Source organism: Ptychodera flava, chromosome 10, assembly GCF_041260155.1.
Source record: "Ptychodera flava strain L36383 chromosome 10, AS_Pfla_20210202, whole genome shotgun sequence".
NCBI lineage: Eukaryota > Metazoa > Hemichordata > Enteropneusta > Ptychoderidae > Ptychodera > Ptychodera flava.
The window spans coordinates 42,346,078-42,364,952 of record NC_091937.1 but is presented as its reverse complement, the minus strand read 5'-3'; the positions used below and the strand labels follow the sequence as shown (position 1 = coordinate 42,364,952).

The following is an 18,875-nucleotide window of genomic DNA, read 5'->3' as shown; positions in this document are numbered from 1 at the left end:
ACTGCAGCTACTAGTTGCATTTCTCAGGCAGACCACTATATCAATTTTGAAAGAAAGGTTTTCCAAGTACTCTGACAATATATACTATAGGCACAAGATTTCGCTAATCAGCCTGCTGCTACATATGTACATGTAATTTTGAGTGGCTTACAGTTTGATTCCATTTGGATGCTGATCATTGGAAATCTTGTCTTTAATAATGCTGTACATGGATTTACTGATGCAAATTTGGTTCATTCAATGGACGAATTCCTGACCATAATGAAACATTTCTACTTTCTGAATGAGGTTTTCTTTCTAAAAGAATTATCACGGAAAGGATGTGGAAAATCTAGCACAACGATGAGACTATTCCTACCACTGTGGTATTAAGTCACTCTGTTAATCAACCAAACCCCTATCAATCCAAGCTGGCACATGTTAGGAAAGAGCCTACAAGCAATCAATATGTCAGGGCTTTAAATAAAGTGTTGCAGCATAATATCCAGAAAGTTTTCTTGGGGGCTTATTAAGTTACAGTGTGGATGCAAAATTTACAAAAATGATTTGAAAAATTTCCCTTCAAGCTGGGAAATAGTGAAGTGTAGGCATTATCAATGGTAGTTTTTGTGCCAAGGTGATGGAATATAATGAACAAATGAACAGTCAGTGGAGAATTCAAATAATTAAAATGCTGATGGTTGTAGGAGTTTCTTTTGCCTAATGATTTTTTCTTCTATTCTCATGCTTTAATTCCACATACTTTTCAAACCATCCCTTAGGGTTCCCACAGTCTCCATTGATTTTCATTATTGTTGATTCATTGTCAAGAAAGCAGATCTCAGTTCTCAAACTATTACTTTGTCATGTACTGACAGAAGAAATGTATATTGCGACTGAATGATATTTTCTTTTTCAATATCCACCTCACAGTGGGGCAGGTAAGATTCTTTATAATCGTTCTTCACATTGCCACAGAATAAAAGTTATTTTTGCAGCCCTTAATTGCACCACAAAGGGGCAAATAATATTTTTCTTGTTTCTCCTTCTACATAGGCGACTAACCCTTACCACAGTACTTTAAAATGAATACTAGCATACTGTTCAAGACTGAAATGAGACAGAATTGAAGTATTATAATTACAATAAGATATCTTACTAATTCTTAGCACTTGGCTGATAAAATGGCACGACTGAGTTAAATTTGAAGAAACTTACACTATCAGTTTTCCATACAAAAGCTATCATAATTCATGTTGGTTGGACCTCTTCGATCAGAATTGGTATCTCACTTGTCGACCAGAATAAAGACTTATAACCTATGTATGTCCGAGGCGTCGGTAATTATCAACACAATAGGCTTATTCCAGCAGACAATAGATTTTCAGTATGTAAATCTACCCAGTATACCTGTGAATGCGTGAATGTTGCAGATAATAATATCACACGACGTCGCTTCTCCAGAAACCCATCAAATATTAAATGCATAGTCAGACTTGGTTATACAATTTCGCTAGTTCGACAGAAAATGTGTACCGCTACTACCGTACCGGTATATATTCTATTATATTACGGCTTACCACATCCTCTGGTACATGCTTCCCGCAGGGCTTTATATCGGCTGCCAGTGGCGTCCTTCGCCAGCTGGGTGAAAACATCTTCCATATTTTACACCTAAAAATATATCTTCTTCACCTGTACATCATATCTGTTGAGGAGATACTGTCGAAGTCTCGTGCAGCAATTAGCTGTCGCACAACCACACTGCATACGTGGACTGGGAAATTATTATTGGTTACACTCAAATTGCACACAGGTAATGTCACCTCTGATGTCACCATGTAGCCAAACCGGATGTTACGTAGGGATGATTTACCTGGTATGCTGTGTGTTGCATTCAGGTGGCAAACTGTCTCACTAAATGTTTGGAAAAATAACTAGACTTACAAAGTGTTCCATCTTTTGTAGTTTCCTTAGGATGTCACTGGAATGATAAGGTAGAATAGAAATATGGTGAGATGAATTGATGAATTCGTTTGCCTTCGTAAAACTGTAGAGAGCGCTATCGAACGAATACCATACTTGGTTCAAAGGTCACCAATCGTATTGAACGTCACTGGAGTGATGGTGAACGCAGCGCAGGTACCAGGTTGAACGCAAACGAAGTGCAACGCGTCCGTGACATACGGTATTTGGACGTGTACTAAGGTTTCTGGTACACAAGAAAAGCATCAGTACAAAATTTAAGTTGGCAACTGTCAAACAACCTTGTAATCCAATCGCACAGCAAGTGTGTACACTAGCAAGTCGATCAAAACACCAGCAGGGGCCTGTCACTTTCTACTTGTTTCAGATTCATATTTGGCAGCAGTATAATAACACCTTCCATGGACAAGGGGCGGAATCCAAAATAGTGCGTGTTTGAATCTACATCGGAAAAATCAGATCGCGATTCGGCTGTGTTGCTAAAGTACCGACTACTCTTCCGGGATTCCAGCAATGTCGTCGTACTCAGTTGTCGAGTATTTTGCTGAACACGAAGGCTACAGATGTGGATATTGTGGCTCCAAGGATTCAAACTATTCCCACGGTGAGTGTGTACAGTACAGCTTTAAGATGTTACCCTTCAAAATAAATAAATTTAATTTGATCAAAACTAAAATAAGTGCATGTTCATAAGTGTTTGCATAGTTCGCACACATTCACTAATGCTCTAGCAGGTAAGTACAGGCATTCTTTGCTACGGTTCAGTACTCCTGCCACTCCCTTGCTGTTTGTTTGGGCCAGGGAGTGCCAGGGCTACGGAACCGCAGCAAAGGCATGCAAGGTATTGGGTAGAACTGTAAAGGAGCAAAAGATCTTGCTAACTTCATGGTGCAGGTTACGGTACTTAGTGAGTTTCATGCATCTATCGTTATGTATTCAAAGAGATATTCTAATGAAAGCAATATCAGGAAGTATATCAAGGAAGTATTGCTGTTTTGAACAGCATTAATTGAATGCCAATTAAATCTCATATTACATGAATGTTTATTTTATTCTTGTTTACTTTATCGCATTATGTTGATACAGGTTTTTGGTCACGGAAGGCTTTTTTGAAAATTTTGTTACTGATTTCCTTGTATAGGAATGTGGGCCCATCAGCTGACGTGTCAAGATTATCAAGATTTGATCGATAGAGGCTGGAGAAGGTAACCCAGTTTATGTTATCTTGATTACCTATCAATAGTAGTTGTGATAAATTTACCCTTCAAATACACATATTTATTTTGACAAGTTTATTTTCAGGGTACCATATTATTATTATATTTAAGGATAATAGTTTTTTTCAGTTTGTTATAATATTCTAACAAAATGAAAAAATCTACTGGTGCAAAGCATTTTCAATTTCTGTGCATGAGGTACTTTTAAACAAAATGTCAGCATTTATTGAAGTCACGGATAGAAAAATTAAGACTTAAAAAGCTTAGCGATGAAAATGCCCACCAAATACAAACTCAGATTGTTTTGTTGTAATTCAAAATTACAAAGTTAATCCTTGCAGTGTATCATATTGTATAATCTAAAATGTTGGCTGAAATTTCAATAGTTCCTAAGTAGTGTAACATTCAAAGATTCATTGCCAAACTTTTAATAGTGCTCAAACAGCTTAGGGCTGACAATGCATGGAGAAATTGTAACAGATTTAATGGACTTGACATTCAGCAGCTGATTTGACAGGTATTTGCATAGAGTTTGTTGGCCGGTGTTAATGTTTACCCTATGCAAGGTGCAGGTACAATTGTCCTGTCATTTCAACCATGGCAACATGACTTTCTGACATTACAAAATAGGGTACCTCATATTGCCACATACCTAGATGATAAATATTTTCAGACAGGATTGTAACAGCAAATTTCACTGAAAACATTTTTTCTTGAAAAAAGTCAGAAAAAAGTCACTTGAGTGAGAGAATCCTGTTGCTTGAAAATTGCAAAATACAAAATTTCTAAAGTTGTATTTCTCAAAGCATGTTGAAATACCCACTATTAAATAACCATCGCACTGTGTATATGAAAGTGCACCATTATTATTGCAATTGAATTCTAGTCCAGGCCAGAATTCACACGTCAGCAATAAAACTGCAGCCAAAAAATGCACAGGTTTGAGTTGACAAGCTGAATACTGTGTATCTCAACATGCTTTGATTAGAACAAGAAATTGCAGTGACATTAAAAACAAAAATACTGAAAAAAAATCATCAAAAATTACAACTACTAGCCTTTTACTGGCAGTTAATGATTGCCAAATAACTTTGTTTTGTTTTCCTTGAGTAGGCTGTTAAACTTGCAAGATATCTAAACACTGGAGAAATTTTTGGAAATTCTTTGGTTCAGTCTAATAACAACATAAAATTGTTCTTGAGCCAGAGAGATCAATTAGTACCAGTAACAGACAGTAACAATTCAGTGTTCGTTCATACTCATGAGAAGCAAAGTCTTTCACTGGTTTATCTCTTTTACTCAACTGGTAATAGGATGAAAATAATTCTTTGGGTGAACTCTAAAAATTTTGTCGTCAGATGGCTAGATTTATCTGCAAAGTTTTAAAATACTGTATAAACGAATTCGTTCTTTTACAGAAGTGGCAAGTATGTATACAAACCAACAATGGACAAAATGTGTTGTCCATCGTATACAATAAAATGTGAAGCTTTGAACTTCAAGCTTTCCAAATCACAGAAGAAACTGCTTAAAAAGGTCACCAAGTACTTGACAGTTAAAGACTCTGAAATTGAGAAAACTCAGGCTGATGATGAGGTCGAAGGTCACACACGCCCTGCAAGAGATGAAGCTGGAGCAAGTCACGGGAGACAGGAGGGTGAGAAACAGAAGAAGGAAAAAAATGCAACATCTGAAAAAACAACAACTCCAGGTAACACTTTCTTTAACTCATAGGGTTACAAGAATTGAATGTCACATTGTTTAAAGAAGTAGTAGTGTTCCTCCTGAACAAAGTTACAATCGCTTGACTTTCATTTTGATATTCCTGTTTCCTGTTTGAGTCAATTACTTGTAATTCTGGTGACTGAACCGTATACATATAAGTTGTTACATCTTTGTTATCACCAACTTGTCAGTTTCAGACATGTATACATTGTAATGACGGTAAATGGTAATGATGATTATTTTAGTGAAAAATTTCTGGTGTATACCAACAGATTTGTAAATACATTTTAATATCTGGTGTATACCAACAGATTTGTAAATACATTTTAATATCTGGTGTATACCAACAGATTTGTAAATACATTTTAATATCTGGTGTATACCAATAGATTATTAAATTCATTTTATTTTCTGGTGTATACCAACAGATTTGTAAATTCATTTTAATTTCTGGTGTATATCAACAAATTCGTAAATACATTTTATTTTCTTGTTTACACCAACAGATTAGTAATTATTGAAATGTTTGACAATCAATCATATATTCCATCACTAGAATATAGCCAAACAAAATGTCCCAAAGACAGTGACGTCTTTCTCTTTAAAGTAAAGCTCTCATGTAAATGCACTTTCTTTGACTTGGCTCTTTGCATGCATTTATCTGATGTTTATAGCATGCACAAATACAAGAATCTTTTAAAAAATGAATTTCTTCTGGTCAAGACAGTTATATTCTGTTATTGTGAAGGGTGTATCTCACAAATGGTATGTATCTCACAAGTGTTATGTAATCAGATTAAAGCAATGAAATTGTAACGGAGAAATAAGTATGGTTCTATCGCATTTCATTTGATTTTATATTTATTTTGCAGGAGCTGGTGCTGATACTAGCAAACCCAAGTGTAAGAAAGCAAAGCTGGTGAGAATGGAAAAGAAAATGAAAAAATTAGAAACACAGGCTGAGGCACAAGCAGTTGATGGTTCCAAATCAAAACAACAGAATGCTGAAAAATCACTTGAAGATCTACTGCAACATGTTGAGCCTGGCAGCAACCATGTACATAATTTAGAGGTAGTTAGATCATTGGATGTAACCTGTTCATCACTTAAGTTTTGCAATCTAGTATGCTAGTCCTGCAGTGTAGTTACATGTACTGAGTTCTGCAGTCTAGTTAGCTAGTTCTGAAGTCAAGTTAGCCAGTCCTGCATTTTAGTCTGGTAGTCCTGAGTCTAGTTATCTGGTTCTAAAGTCTGATTTGCTTGTCCTGCAGTCTAGAATGCTACTCCTACAGTCTAGTTTGCTTGTCCTGTCGTCTAGAATGCTACTCCTACAGTCTAGTTTGCTTGTCCTGTAGTCTAGAATGCTACTCCACAGTCTAGTTTGCTTGTCCTGTAGTCTAGAATGCTACTCCTACAGTCTAGTTTGCTTGTCCTGTAGTCTAGAATGCTACTCCTACAGTCTAGTTTGCTTGTCCTGTAGTCTAGAGTGCAAGTCCTGCAGTCTAGGGTGCATGTCCTGCAGTCTAGTTTGCTTGTCCTACTGTCTAGAATGCTACTCCTACAGTCTAGTTTGCCTGTCCTACAGTCTAGAATGCTACTCCTACAGTCTAGTTTGCCTGTCCCACAGTCTAGTTTGCTTGTCCTGTAGTCTAGAGTGCAAGTCCTGCAGTCTAGTTTGCTACTCCTGCAGTCTAGTTTGCCTGTCCTACAGTCTAGAATGCTACTCCTACAGTCTAGTTTGCTTGTCCTGTAGTCTATAGTGCAAGTCCTGCAGTCTAGTTTGCTTGTCCTACAGTCTAGTTTGCTTGTCCTGCAGTCTAGGGTGCATGTCCTGCAGTCTAGTTTGCTTGTCCTACAGTCCAGTTTGCTTGTCCTGCAGTCTAGAGTGCAAGTCCTGTAGTCTAGAGTGCAAGTCCTGCAGTCTAGTTTGCTTGTCCTACAGTCTAGTTTGCTTGTCCTACAGTCTAGTTTGCTTGTCCTGCAGTCTAGTTTGCTTGTCCTACAGTCTAGTTTGCTTGTCCTGCAGTCTAGAGTGCAAGTCCTGCAGTCCAGTTTGCTTTTCCTGTAGTCTAGAGTGCAAGTCATGCAGTCTAGGGTGCATGTCCTGCAGTCTAGTTTGCTTGTCCTACAGTCTAGAATGCTACTCCTACAGTCTAGTTTTCTTGTCCTGTAGTCTAGAGTGCAAGTCCTGCAGTCTAGGGTGCGTGTCCTGCAGTCTAGTTTGCTTGTCCTACAGTCTAGTTTGCTTGTCCTACAGTCTAGTTTGCTTGTCCTACAGTCTAGTTTGCTTGTCCTGCAGTCTAGTTTGCTTGTCCTGCAGTCTAGTTTGCTTGTCCTGCAGTCTAGTTTGCTTGTCCTACAGTCTAGTTTGCTTGTCCTGCAGTCTAGAGTGCAAGTCCTGCAGTCTAGTTACCTAATTAGTGCTGCAGTCAGACCACTGGTACTGGATTTGCACATCTGTGATTGACTTAAACTCCTACAGACTCGAAAACATTTCCTTCAAATGGTATGCTTTGCCATACTGATATACACTTGATAAAAAATAAATATTTTTGGTCAATTCCTACTGACATATGTATACAACAGTAATGAACTGACTTATCATGCTGTTACTACTGATTTAATGCTTTCTCACAAACACTTAAAAGATTCTGTGTGTCATCTTAGGTTAAGCTTGTACGATCTTCTCCTCGAAGCGCAGAATTCCAAAGAACATTTCAACAAGCCTATGAAGTCTATGCTAAATACCAAACAACAATACATAAAGACCCACCCACAAAGTGTACTCAAAAACAGGTAGATCACATCATCAAAATGCTGTGACAGAGCAGACAGAAAGCAACAGAGATCATATCAGCTTATAATTTGCATAAATTATGCATTCATCTGCATAAAATTAGCATTTTTATTAATTTGCATAAACTCATCCATAAGCAAGCAAGCATGGCCATATATTTTGCTCAGTAACTGCACAGTGTCTTGAATGTTTGCAGTGTGCATGATAATGATCTCTGTTCTTTCTCTCTTCCCCTTATATGTGAACTTTTCAAGATAAAGCTAGTAAGATCCACTCCAAAAAGCCAAGAATTTAAAGAGAGTTTTAAAGAGTCGGCAAAACTGTTCGCCAAGTATCAAATGGCAATTCACAAGGATCCCCCAGAAGAATGTACAGTAGATCAGGTTAGTTTTTCATACAGCAAGAGAAATATATAAAATATCCTTTGAAATATCTCGTAGTGTCCACAAAGTTGTTGATATCACAGAACAAACTGCACAGCCACGCTGAGTTGGCTCATGGTAAAAGAGTCATATGTAAAATCCGTATGAAAAATATCTCTAATTCAGCTACTTTGACAGAACCATGATCTTTCCTATTGTTTGGCAGTGTCTATTCAAATTGAGGATCAACCCATACAGGGTTTATGCCTTTGGAAGTTGAGGACTGCTATCTCCCTAGAAGTTGTTGTTGTATTTCAATGACTCCTATATGTATCATGGCACATAGTAATCGTGTACATGTTTTTTCAGTACACACGGTTTTTGGTGGATTCTCCCCTGGAAGAGGAAAATTCGGATGATGGCCCGGATTGTGGATACGGATCATTCCACCAACAGTACTGGTTAGATGGTAAACTCATAGCTGTAGGGGTCGTTGACATCCTTCCCAACTGTCTGTCATCAGTGTACTTATTCTATGATCCAGATTACAATTTTCTATCACCAGGGACATATTCTGCTTTGCAGTAAGTAGTCATTGTGTTGGCTTAGATTTGTCAAATTTTCAGCCAAACAAAGATTTGCCATGTGGGAATGACATTCCAAAGGTTTGCCCTCTGACACACAAAATCTTAGAACTTTTCAAATGACTAGATAATTATCATGACCCGTATATTGCTATCATTTTGGTGATTTGGTGGTATGCTGTGCCTAAAATTCAACACATATAGTGAAAAAAACACAATTATTGATTAATATTGAATTATTGATTTACAGTGAGTGACATAGCAAGAAGTACAGGATTCAGTTAATATGCTTGGGCTTGACAGTGTTTACAGACATAGCGCCATAAGTACCAGGATGTAAGGTCATTCAGGGGTCGAAGGAAAATGCCAAATTTTGAAATTTTAGATTTGTGCCTCATCGTATCACATTTTATGTGAAAATTGTGCTTCTGTCAATGCAGTAGCACATACATTAGTAGAATATCATTCTACTGTGAAAGGCACACTGATGAATGTACAAGATATGGTAACTGTCAAAATTATCAACTGTAATATTTTAAGTCTCAACGATGTCATGTAACATCCAGCCACCTTTAATCTTACAGAGAGATTGGATTCACAAGAGAACTTCACCAATCAGCACCAGCTTTGCAATATTACTACATGGGTTTCTACATACACAGCTGTCCTAAAATGAAGTACAAGGTCAGTGAAGTACAGCAGTATTTCTATTTCTGTACACTTTGAATTTACTTTCCTGCCCATTTGAATACCAAACCTATAGACTTGCCAGATACCTACCACCTTATTTGACATACCTACCTTGCAATCGCTTACTTTCTACCTATTACCTGTGTATTTACATGCCACCCTATTCGACCATTTATATTATTCATATTTGACTTCCCATTTTACTTTGATACCAACAAAGTTACAAGTCCTTCATACATGTTTACTTGCAATCATCCATACTCCCCCTAGCACAGCTTCTTTATCCTGAAACTGCTGATCTGATTGGTTGATGGTAATTACTTACAATTTACAACAACTTAAGGAGTCTGAAACTAGAAAACTTGTGTAGCAGCTGATTGACTGTTTGAAAATTATTCAATGAAAAAAATGAGTGTTAGTCAACCAATTGGCTGCAAACTTGCGAGATGCTGCACATTGGCAATCACAGAGGGAACCATAACCAAATGAACCACAAGTCCATAAAGCCAACCAACCAAGATATCAAGTCAAATAACTAGTCACACATGACCAAACAACATGGTCATATTCTATTCTCAGATAAGCAGGTCACATGTTTGTGGCTAGCCTGGCATGAAACAATCTATTTTACCTACACACACTATACTGAAGTTATCACAAACACAGGGAGTTACACAACACAACTTTCCTCATACACCAAGCCTACAAAGCACATAGTTTGCCATCATTGACGTGTTTCCCTCCAGACATCTTTAGCATTTTCAGTAATGCTGGTATTGCTGTTCTTGTTGATGGGAACTCATTGTTCTTGCCTGTGAAAAAACAGAACAAGATCTGTTCATTTTTATCCTACCATTATTCAAAGAATAATCTCCGTTTCCAAAGATAAATTGAGATTTTAATGAGTTTTGTCGACATATAACTTTTGCAGTTGCCATGATTATACATTAATAAAGATACAGTGTTTTTAGCTAATTTTTCCCCACTTTGTAATATTAATTTGTTTGTCTTTTACAGGGTAACTACTATCCGTCGTATTTACTCTGTCCAGAGGCTTACACTTGGGTACCAATCGACAAATGTCGACCAAAACTTGATGCCAGCAACTATGCAAGACTTGAAGAGACTGACAAAGGTAAACACAGTAATTTAATTTGTGCACATTGTAGAAAGAGCGATTTTAATATTCTGTAGTGCTGGAGTGTCAAAATTGAAGAAAGCAGACATCATTTAGCGGTAACTTTAATCTCATGCACACTCCATTAGCTGGAACTTGTGATGTATAATTACATTAAGGTAGTATGCGCCTCGAAAGTGAAAAGCTTAAACTTTTGATCAAACTTTCCTAAATGAAGCATTCAACCATTCTCTTACCAAATCAAAAATAAAAATCAGGGATCACCGTGTAAATTTGTTACGAGAAATTACCCAAGATTTCCTGATATTTGAAATTCAAAATGAACTGTATGGTGAAAAATAAAATTTTCGGTTTTCAAAAAACTAAGACAGTGAAAAGTTTCCTTACACCAAGGGCTTTAAAATAAGCCCCCACAAGTGGTAAATCAGAACAGAATTGATAGAACTTGACCGTCTAAATATCTGTTCCCGAGGCACGTTTTGCCTTAATTTGGTTCTGTTAATATACTGAATGAAAATATTATGAAATATTGCGTCCATTGTCCCTTTAGAGACAGAGCAGGTAAAAGTTGCGACACAATATTTGGCATCAGTCAGAAATATGTATGAATTAGCAAATGCTTGCTCTCACAAACAGTAGACATAAGTGTATAGTACAGTAATATTTTATTCCCACTTATTATTCAAGTTCATTGTTCAGTCCTGAGAAGGTCTTCCAAGGCAAAAACACCAAAATCATGGACTTTATTCTGTAAAGAGTAGATGAGATACCAGTCTGCACGATAACCCGGCTTTTGAAGTGTGGCCGGTACCAGCGATTTGATTGGGTGTTTGTAGGGTGATTGGCATGTGTGACATTATGTTAGAAACCATTTTCTTTAATGGGTGGGTTCAATCGCTAGGGTAAAAATAAAAATTAATTTTTTTCATCATATGAAGATATTTTACAATAATTTGATATTGTTCGTAATTTATTCAATTAAAATAATTATTTTCTTGATGATTTGAAGACGTTGACAACCTCAGTATGCACGAGTTCTATGACAGTTAAATTTCCCACCCTCCGCATAAATGGTTGACACTTCGACGAGAGTTGACCGCTGTCGATGCTACAACATCAAAACATTTATATAATAGAACAAGAAACTCACATGGTTCTTAAAGTTACTGATCAAATTTAAAGCTAATGATGTTTCTAGAGTAGAAATAAAGATAGGTACAAACCGTACAAAAATGGCTTTGTTTGAACGAACCTACATTGAAAGGTCTAAATGTAGCGATCACATGAACATCCCGACCGGTCCAACTACCCGTCGACTGCCGTACTGTCAAGATTCGATGTTTAAAACACCAAAGAGCTGCTGTTTAGCCCCTGCTGATGTGTAGCAGCCCCGAAAGAGTACTACCACATTTATAGAAAGCTACAAAATATGCGTCTGTTTTTACTCACAATTACTGAATCCTGTCTCAAAACTGTCATCCATATAATTTCCTGACGGGCAGTGTCACTGAGTGTGTGGATACGGATACGATCATCGTTGCATGGACATACCACAGATGATCGTTGACACTCGCTGGAAAAACGACGGCTGGGACTATTATTTTGTTTGGTTTTACAGAGTGTAATGGGCACAGGTACAGAGATATCGACTGATTACAGATATTGGAAGGTAAATTGCCTGTAGGGCAGTGACGGGCAGCAGTATGACCCTTTGATCGAACGTACACTTGCAACACTGCCTGCGATCGCAGACCAGCTGTGAGATCGACAGAAATTTTAGTTGTTGGGATTTTTTCAACAAATACGGGCTACCACAAGTTTACCTCTGAATGCAGTTGTAATTAGCAACCTCTATTACATTACATTAATACAGAAAATGTGCTCATACGCCGACGAGTTATTCCGTATTGTGCAAGTTTTGTGCATTTCGAGTGGCTCGCCGGTGAAGCTATGAATGAGCACGCACGAGTGAGTAATACACGACAGCTCATTATGCATGACCTCATTATGTCTAGCCTCTAAACCAATAGGCGCAGCTTTGAGATGTCATGTGATACTATTCATGAGCATTTGTTTACAACATATGCGATTTTCCCGCCACGTCATTAGCCTGTGTTTTCTTGATTATCTACGCCTATTTTACCTTATTAAGGCATAGCTGATGAGTCATACTTTGAGGGCAATAATAATCAGCTAAGCTGCATTCAAGAAAGTGGAAAGGGATTGGCTAGTACCGCGCTTCGCGCCCTTACGACTGGGATTTGACATGTGTCAATCAATGGTTTTCACTGCAAGTTCCTCGAAATCGTGTCAATCAGAGCAATTACCGACGAGGGGCAAGCCCCGATGAGTAACATGAAGTTGTATGTTGCCAGGAGCAAACCATTGCCGATTGGAGAGGTTTGCATTAGTCTGACGGTACTTAAGGTGGAACATAATCGGCTTGAAAATTTTAGGGTTTTTCATTGTTTCGCTCAAAAGTTAACTGTGCTGAGGACACATTTTAATGAACCAGAGAAACGATTAATCATTTTTAAACAATTAGTAATACCTAAACGCCTTATTTTTCATACTAAATTGTCTACATGATTTTTAGACCAAAAATTACAAAGTTTCAAAGAGAGGTCCTGTCAACCCCATAGAAAATGTACCCTCCTTTTCTTCGTGCAGTGAGGTCACCAGCCGAGCGGGCGGGACTTTAGCACCCGTTTACCGTACTGAGGAAGCTATGCAAAAAGTGACACTTGCAGCCTTTTTCAAGCAGCGTCGTGCTCAACAGCAGGATTATGCCACAAAATTGACAAAATTTTCGTATTTTGCCCTATATTCACACACGTGAATTCGCTCCCTTTCTGCCAACGATCGCGTGTCTAGTGACCCAGATGACTTTATTTTACGTTTACATTGACAATGGGGTACGTTTAATCGGCATAGTTTGGCGATTGTCTCTTTAGACCAAAAATTACAAGTTTTGAAAGTTGAGTTCGTTCAAAATCAAGTAATTTTAGCTACCCAATTGAAAATTGATAAAATTATATTTTAAAATATGTATATTGCCAAAAATTTGTCGACAATATTCTTCAGACCTATAGCCGACACTTACCATCTCAAAAACAGTGAAAATATACCTTAGTTTATGAGAAAACCGCGTCTTTATTTTGGCGATATTGCTGGCTTTTGTTTACTTTCAATGACGCCACTGAAAGACGCCATTCTTGCCTATATTACCCGTCATGCAATGGTACCGGAAAAGCCCGGTCGTCGTGCAGACTGTATCTTTTATAATCTCAAAATTATCACCTTTCCCTTGTGAAGATATCCAATACCATCAGTTTGTAATTACTGGTATCTCACCTTGTATGTACCTACCAGCCATATTTTCCCCAAGACAAATATTGTGACAGCTTCCCAAAGCAGACACTTTCACAATAATTCCAGAAATAGAGTTATCGCAGTTTACAATAAAAAATGATACAATGTAGCAGGAAAACAATTGTCATTGCTGTTATCACAGTTTACAATAAAAGTTGATACAATGTAGCAAGATATAGATTGTCACAGTGTATCATTGAACACAATCCTATTGAAGATGAATATAGCAAAGACAGACAAAGACTACTGTGTGGTTCAGATCATCGAACAGTTTGAATGTAGGGCTTGAGTTAGTTGTAGGACTCAAAAGAATCAATGCAGACTTGCTGTGTCAGACCAGAGTTGAGTAACTTTAGTCAGGGCACAGGGGTGGGGGAGGGGGTTTGGGGAGGGGGAAATGTCTAGCATATTTTTGTCAAGTGAGGATCCAGTATGCAGACATGTTTGTGCCTGCTTTGGTCTGAGTTGATGCCCTCACAGTTGACTTTGGGAGGAATCCTCACTTTTGTCACACAATGCAAATCATGCCAGTTGAAGCACTGACTTAAAATGATTGAGTGTGAACAGGGACCAAGTGTGTTCCCAAAAGCCAGTCCTGGTCAGGTCCTAGTTAAATTGTATGCATGTCAGCAATGTCTCAATATGGTTCTTCTGTCCCCTTCGCAGCGGATGAACCTTTTGACATCAACGAAATCATGGTGTTACATCAGCGCCAAGCTATGCCGTACATGATATACAAGGTGTTGTCAAAAAGCCGCAGTGATACAGAAGAAGTGAAAGAATACGCACAGTTTGTCGGCAAGAAGTGCGGAAGAAGTTTACTATTGTACAGAGCATAGGTCTTATTGACTGTAAAATATTTCTGTACAGAATTTTAAACTCATCCTTCCACTAGTATTTTACTGAAGAGTTTCTTGGAGTGCACTTTTCTGCATAAATTACAGCACTGTAATCGTAAGGGAGTATGCACCTCAGAACGACAACTTACTCACATTTGGGAAATTTAAACCATTCCCTTTAACTATCAGGGCTCGAAATTGACGAAAGTGACACTAAAAAGTTTGGTGACCTATCATTGTATTGACAACCAGTTTCTTTCTCAGAGTTGCATTCCAATTTTGATAGTCGTCATGGCAATGACCACAATTTTCTCAGCAGGGCTAAAAACAGACCATGGGCTTTCTGTATTAGGAAGGAGTTTGTGATTGATACGTTTTGATCAAATCCCAATGAGAATACATTTTCATTGGCCATCATTTTCTGAGCCTGTCATCCAAGTACATCAGTTGAGATATTGAAACTTTGTTGCAAAGTTCCACCACAAGGTCGTCTTTGTAATTTGCAAAACAAAGTCATAGTCTGGCCTTACTGTGTCCAGCTGGGTTTGACTGCATTTAGCTCGTCCAAAAGTGAAAGACCAGACATGGCACGCCAAGTACTGACTGAATTTCATGTCCCAGGCTTTGGTAGTCCATGTGGGCTACCATTTCATGGACTTTGGTAGCCCCAGAGAAAAGTTGGTAGTGGATGTGGGGTTACCGCTAATTTCGAGCCCAGACTATTAAGGATAAAAATCAAAGGGCTCTTAGCAAATTTTGGAAGAATAGAAACAAATTACCGAAAAATTTAGAAATATTTAAAATAGAATAATAAGTGACATTGCCACTGTTAATTCTATAGGGCAAAGTTCTGTATTCATTCCATTCTATTCTAATTTTCAATATTCACATAAACAAGGTGATGAAATTTTCATTTTTTCTGTGAACTTCAAACTGTGAGTAAACACAAGTTGCAGAACAGCAACAGATTATTAAAAAAAATCGAGAGTCCAAATCTCCGTCTCTGAGGTGCATTCTACCAAAATCAACCAGCCAGGTTGTTCCACAGTCTTTTGTTATCATGTAGTTCTTTTTTACATGCCATGAACCCATAGGAGTGATATTTGTAACAGACTAGACACGGTAACTGAACAAATATTCAGGATGATGTGCAAACTTGAGAAGTAGTCTTCTTGCTGGCAGAACAAAGTCCTCCAGAAAAAAGAAATTTTTCATTCATTCAATCAAGTTGTACCAAGCATTTTTCAATGTTAGAATCAGCGAAAAGATACCTTAAAGGCATAACCTTGTAACAATGTTTTTTTATGTGTGGAACACTATATTATGTACTGTTTGTTCATACATATCATTTCTGAACATAACATATACAGATTGTGTAAGTTTTTTAAATATGTTGATTGAGACCATTAATCGGGAGTTGACCACCAATTCTTTTGTCGGGACTGGTAACTTTGCAAACCGAACAATCCGGTGAATAGAGTAGCAATGATGTAATGAGGCATTAACAGAAGATCACATGACTAGATCACATGACTAGATCACATGACTAGATGTACACATAGAGATGCAACATGAATTGTAAAGTCTTGTTTCTTCTCTGAATACCTTCAGGTGATATTGGATGGATGTCTCTTTTAATGTATGTACTTTTCAAATATTTCACATAGTTAAGAATATTGGTACTAGTAGCGATCATTACTGCAAGAGTTGCTTGTGGCTGGTGAAGCCTTGCTCACAGTCCCCCACGGAATACCACATAGGGACTGCCGGCACTGGATCAAGAAGCTACTATCGCAAACCCACATACTTTGTGGAATCAAGAGGACTAGGCCATCAAACCATTTGATTTGTGTGAAAATTACTTCAAAACTGGTTGTTTGCAATGCCCACACTCCCTCCATTACATAGAGCAGGTAGTTTGGACTTCCAGATGTTTCTGTTTGGGTCTGGCTCCACTTTGCACCCTGTCCAAATGTAATTTTCATGGTATCTGGGGTCACCAAGGATCAGGGTTCAGAAGGTTAACATGGACAGTATCAATGCAATTCTAATTTGCCTTTGGTATTATATCTTTCACACATTTTTTCAATAATTACAAGAGCAAAGGAAAATATGAAGTTTACGTTTAAGTAAATATCAATGTGTAGATGTTAAGTGAGACGATGTAGTGATACAGTGAAATTTTTAAATAACTTTCAAATTATTGCTGTAAAATTTTCGTTTCATGTACTTGTATATTTTCGACAAAGATGATGGGTTGTACCTGTGTTACCTATGATAATTACTGAAATGCATGTTTGATTTGTATCCATTCTCTAAAACATGAATTCACCGCTGTTGTGTTATGTAGCCAACCATTTGCAGCACTTTTGTTCCTGTTTGTGTGATACTACTACTGCCTCTATGCTGGACCTTAGACAACAAAGTTGTCCAAGGCTAGACTGTGAGGGCGCTTTGTCCCCTGGGATCGTACTACAAGCATTGGTCATATATCTACCGGAGGGAATTCTGTGATGAAGTAGTATACTTCAGTGATTAGTTCATGGAAAATTAAAAATTCGTCTTCACATAAAAATTGTTTCTTTTTCAAAAAGGAAAACAAGTATCAAATATTTTGTCCTTGTCTATGCAATCTGAGGCATTGTGTTACATTTGTGGCAATTCTGCAGTTCATATTGTTTGTTGTAATATTTTTGACTATGAATGTTCGATCTATACGTCATGTGATGTACCTTTCTTTGCTGTTTTGATGCAAATGTATTTTAATATGCTAGTCAAAGTACAATGTATTGTCAAATGGAGAGCCGTTAGCTTGAGCTTAGGATTGGATTTGTACACTTGCAGAAAATCTCCGGTTAAGTCTTTTTACTTTCTAATTTCTAAGTTTAGACTTAATTTTATTGAACTTTGCATCTGACATAATGAGTTGTACCATGATATAAGCAATATCAACAACTGTGTTTAAGATAGATTGCGCCTGGGGCACAGATATTAAAACTCTGTAACTTACACAATGCAGTTTTGGTCTATCTCTTGTGGGGGCTCATTTTGTAGCTTGAGGAGTAAATAAAGTTTTAACCGGCTTTTGAAAATCGAAAATTTAATTTTTCACTAGAGAGTTAAAGACCGGGATGGTAGCCATTTCTAATTTCAAGTGTTGATAAATATTTGGTAATTTGTTTGTATAGTACCCAAGTTTGCATGGTAAACCCTGGTTTCAATTTTTGATTTCAAAAGGGAATGATTTAAGTTTCCTTGAGGAAAAGTTTGGCAAAAGTTTAAGTCTTTGAATTTTGAGGCATGACAACCTTAAAGTGGGTGTTTCAGATCATTTGGAAATGAGTGTATATTCTGTTGTATAGTTCAAGCAGAAAACAAGTCACCAACTTCTGTGTCATGTGGCCCATCACCAAAGAAAAAAACTTAATCCAATCCTCACTCTAACATCTAAGTTTTCATGTTTTGGTGAGAAACAAGTACCATTAACATTCAAAGTTCTGACTCGAACAAACTTAGCATGTTGTAAACAGTGTTAAATCAGAAGATAATTTTCCTACATTGAGATTGCCAGTACTCTAGCATGTCGTGAGATCTCTTGGTCTGTTGGAAAATTTCTGATAATGTTAGTACTGTTTGCATGACAAAAGTATGTGGTTTGCCATACTGAATTTTTTGGCAATACTCAGAATGCTGGTATGATCTTCATCATCGGTAGTGTAACTTACAAGCTGCAGGGAGTACACTTGCTGTATATCAGTTTACTGTAACATCCATATCTGTGCTCATGGAGGATAAAAGTTCTAAGCTAACGAATGTGTTTCAGTTTGTATGGCCATGCAAAACTATTGATGCATTTCATACATTCTCTGGAAAAAAGTCACCGTACTTTGGTGGATTTATTGCCATGGAAACACTTCAAGATCTGCGTTGTTTTAGTATTCTGAAACCATTTTGGTGTATTTATGGTGTTTGTAACTTCTAAGAGATGTAAATTATCTGGCAACACAATTAAATCATTAACTCAACAAGTGCCTCCCAGCTTCAACTGAATTGATTCCTCACGTTTGGTGTTCTGCCATCCTTGTTTGCATGCCGAGATGATTTCTACAAGATCGATTTACAGTTTACAGAGATGCTTTGCTGCATCTGGAAAAAAAATAACGCTTTCTTCAAAGCTTTTCCCTTT

At 37.5% G+C, this 18,875-nt stretch overlaps 2 protein-coding genes across 4 annotated transcripts in view; one reads left to right on the top strand and one right to left on the bottom strand.

The window, feature by feature from the left end:
- The window catches only part of LOC139141667 (brefeldin A-inhibited guanine nucleotide-exchange protein 3-like), a 42,573-nt gene extending 40,875 nt beyond the window's left edge, over positions 1–1,698 (bottom strand). Inside the window, 1 exon segment of the mRNA XM_070711253.1 lies at positions 1,560–1,698. Coding sequence (XP_070567354.1) covers positions 1,560–1,644 — 85 coding nt within the window. The 5' untranslated portion in view covers positions 1,645–1,698.
- LOC139142880 (arginyl-tRNA--protein transferase 1-like) lies at positions 1,679–18,717 on the top strand. 3 transcript variants are annotated; one of them, XM_070713063.1, is made up of 10 exons: positions 1,679–1,795; positions 2,333–2,569; positions 3,107–3,170; positions 4,601–4,893; positions 5,780–5,979; positions 7,575–7,703; positions 8,436–8,650; positions 9,235–9,334; positions 10,358–10,475; positions 14,517–18,717. In XM_070713063.1, the coding sequence occupies exons 2-10, from the start codon at positions 2,479–2,481 to the stop codon at positions 14,687–14,689; spliced, it is 1,383 nt and encodes a 460-aa protein (XP_070569164.1). In that variant the 5' UTR covers positions 1,679–1,795; positions 2,333–2,478; the 3' UTR covers positions 14,690–18,717. The 3 variants fall into 3 exon arrangements, with proteins under 3 accessions (XP_070569164.1, XP_070569163.1, XP_070569165.1); XM_070713062.1 differs by lacking the exon at positions 1,679–1,795 and having other exon boundaries at positions 2,090–2,569; XM_070713064.1 differs by lacking the exons at positions 1,679–1,795; positions 7,575–7,703 and adding an exon at positions 7,959–8,087 and having other exon boundaries at positions 2,297–2,569.
- The last annotated feature ends 158 nt before the right edge of the window (positions 18,718–18,875 follow it).

What these genes read in the sequence shown, in the direction of transcription:
- LOC139142880 (XM_070713063.1), top strand. Translation starts at nt 2,479, where the DNA reads ATGTCGTCGTACTCAGTTGTCGAGTATTTTGCTGAACACGAAGGCTAC. An exon ending in ATCGATAGAGGCTGGAGAAG is followed by an intron (nt 3,171 to 4,600) that starts GTAACCCAGTTT and finishes GTTCTTTTACAG; the next exon opens with AAGTGGCAAGTATGTATACA. An exon ending in GTCCTAAAATGAAGTACAAG is followed by an intron (nt 9,335 to 10,357) that starts GTCAGTGAAGTA and finishes TGTCTTTTACAG; the next exon opens with GGTAACTACTATCCGTCGTA.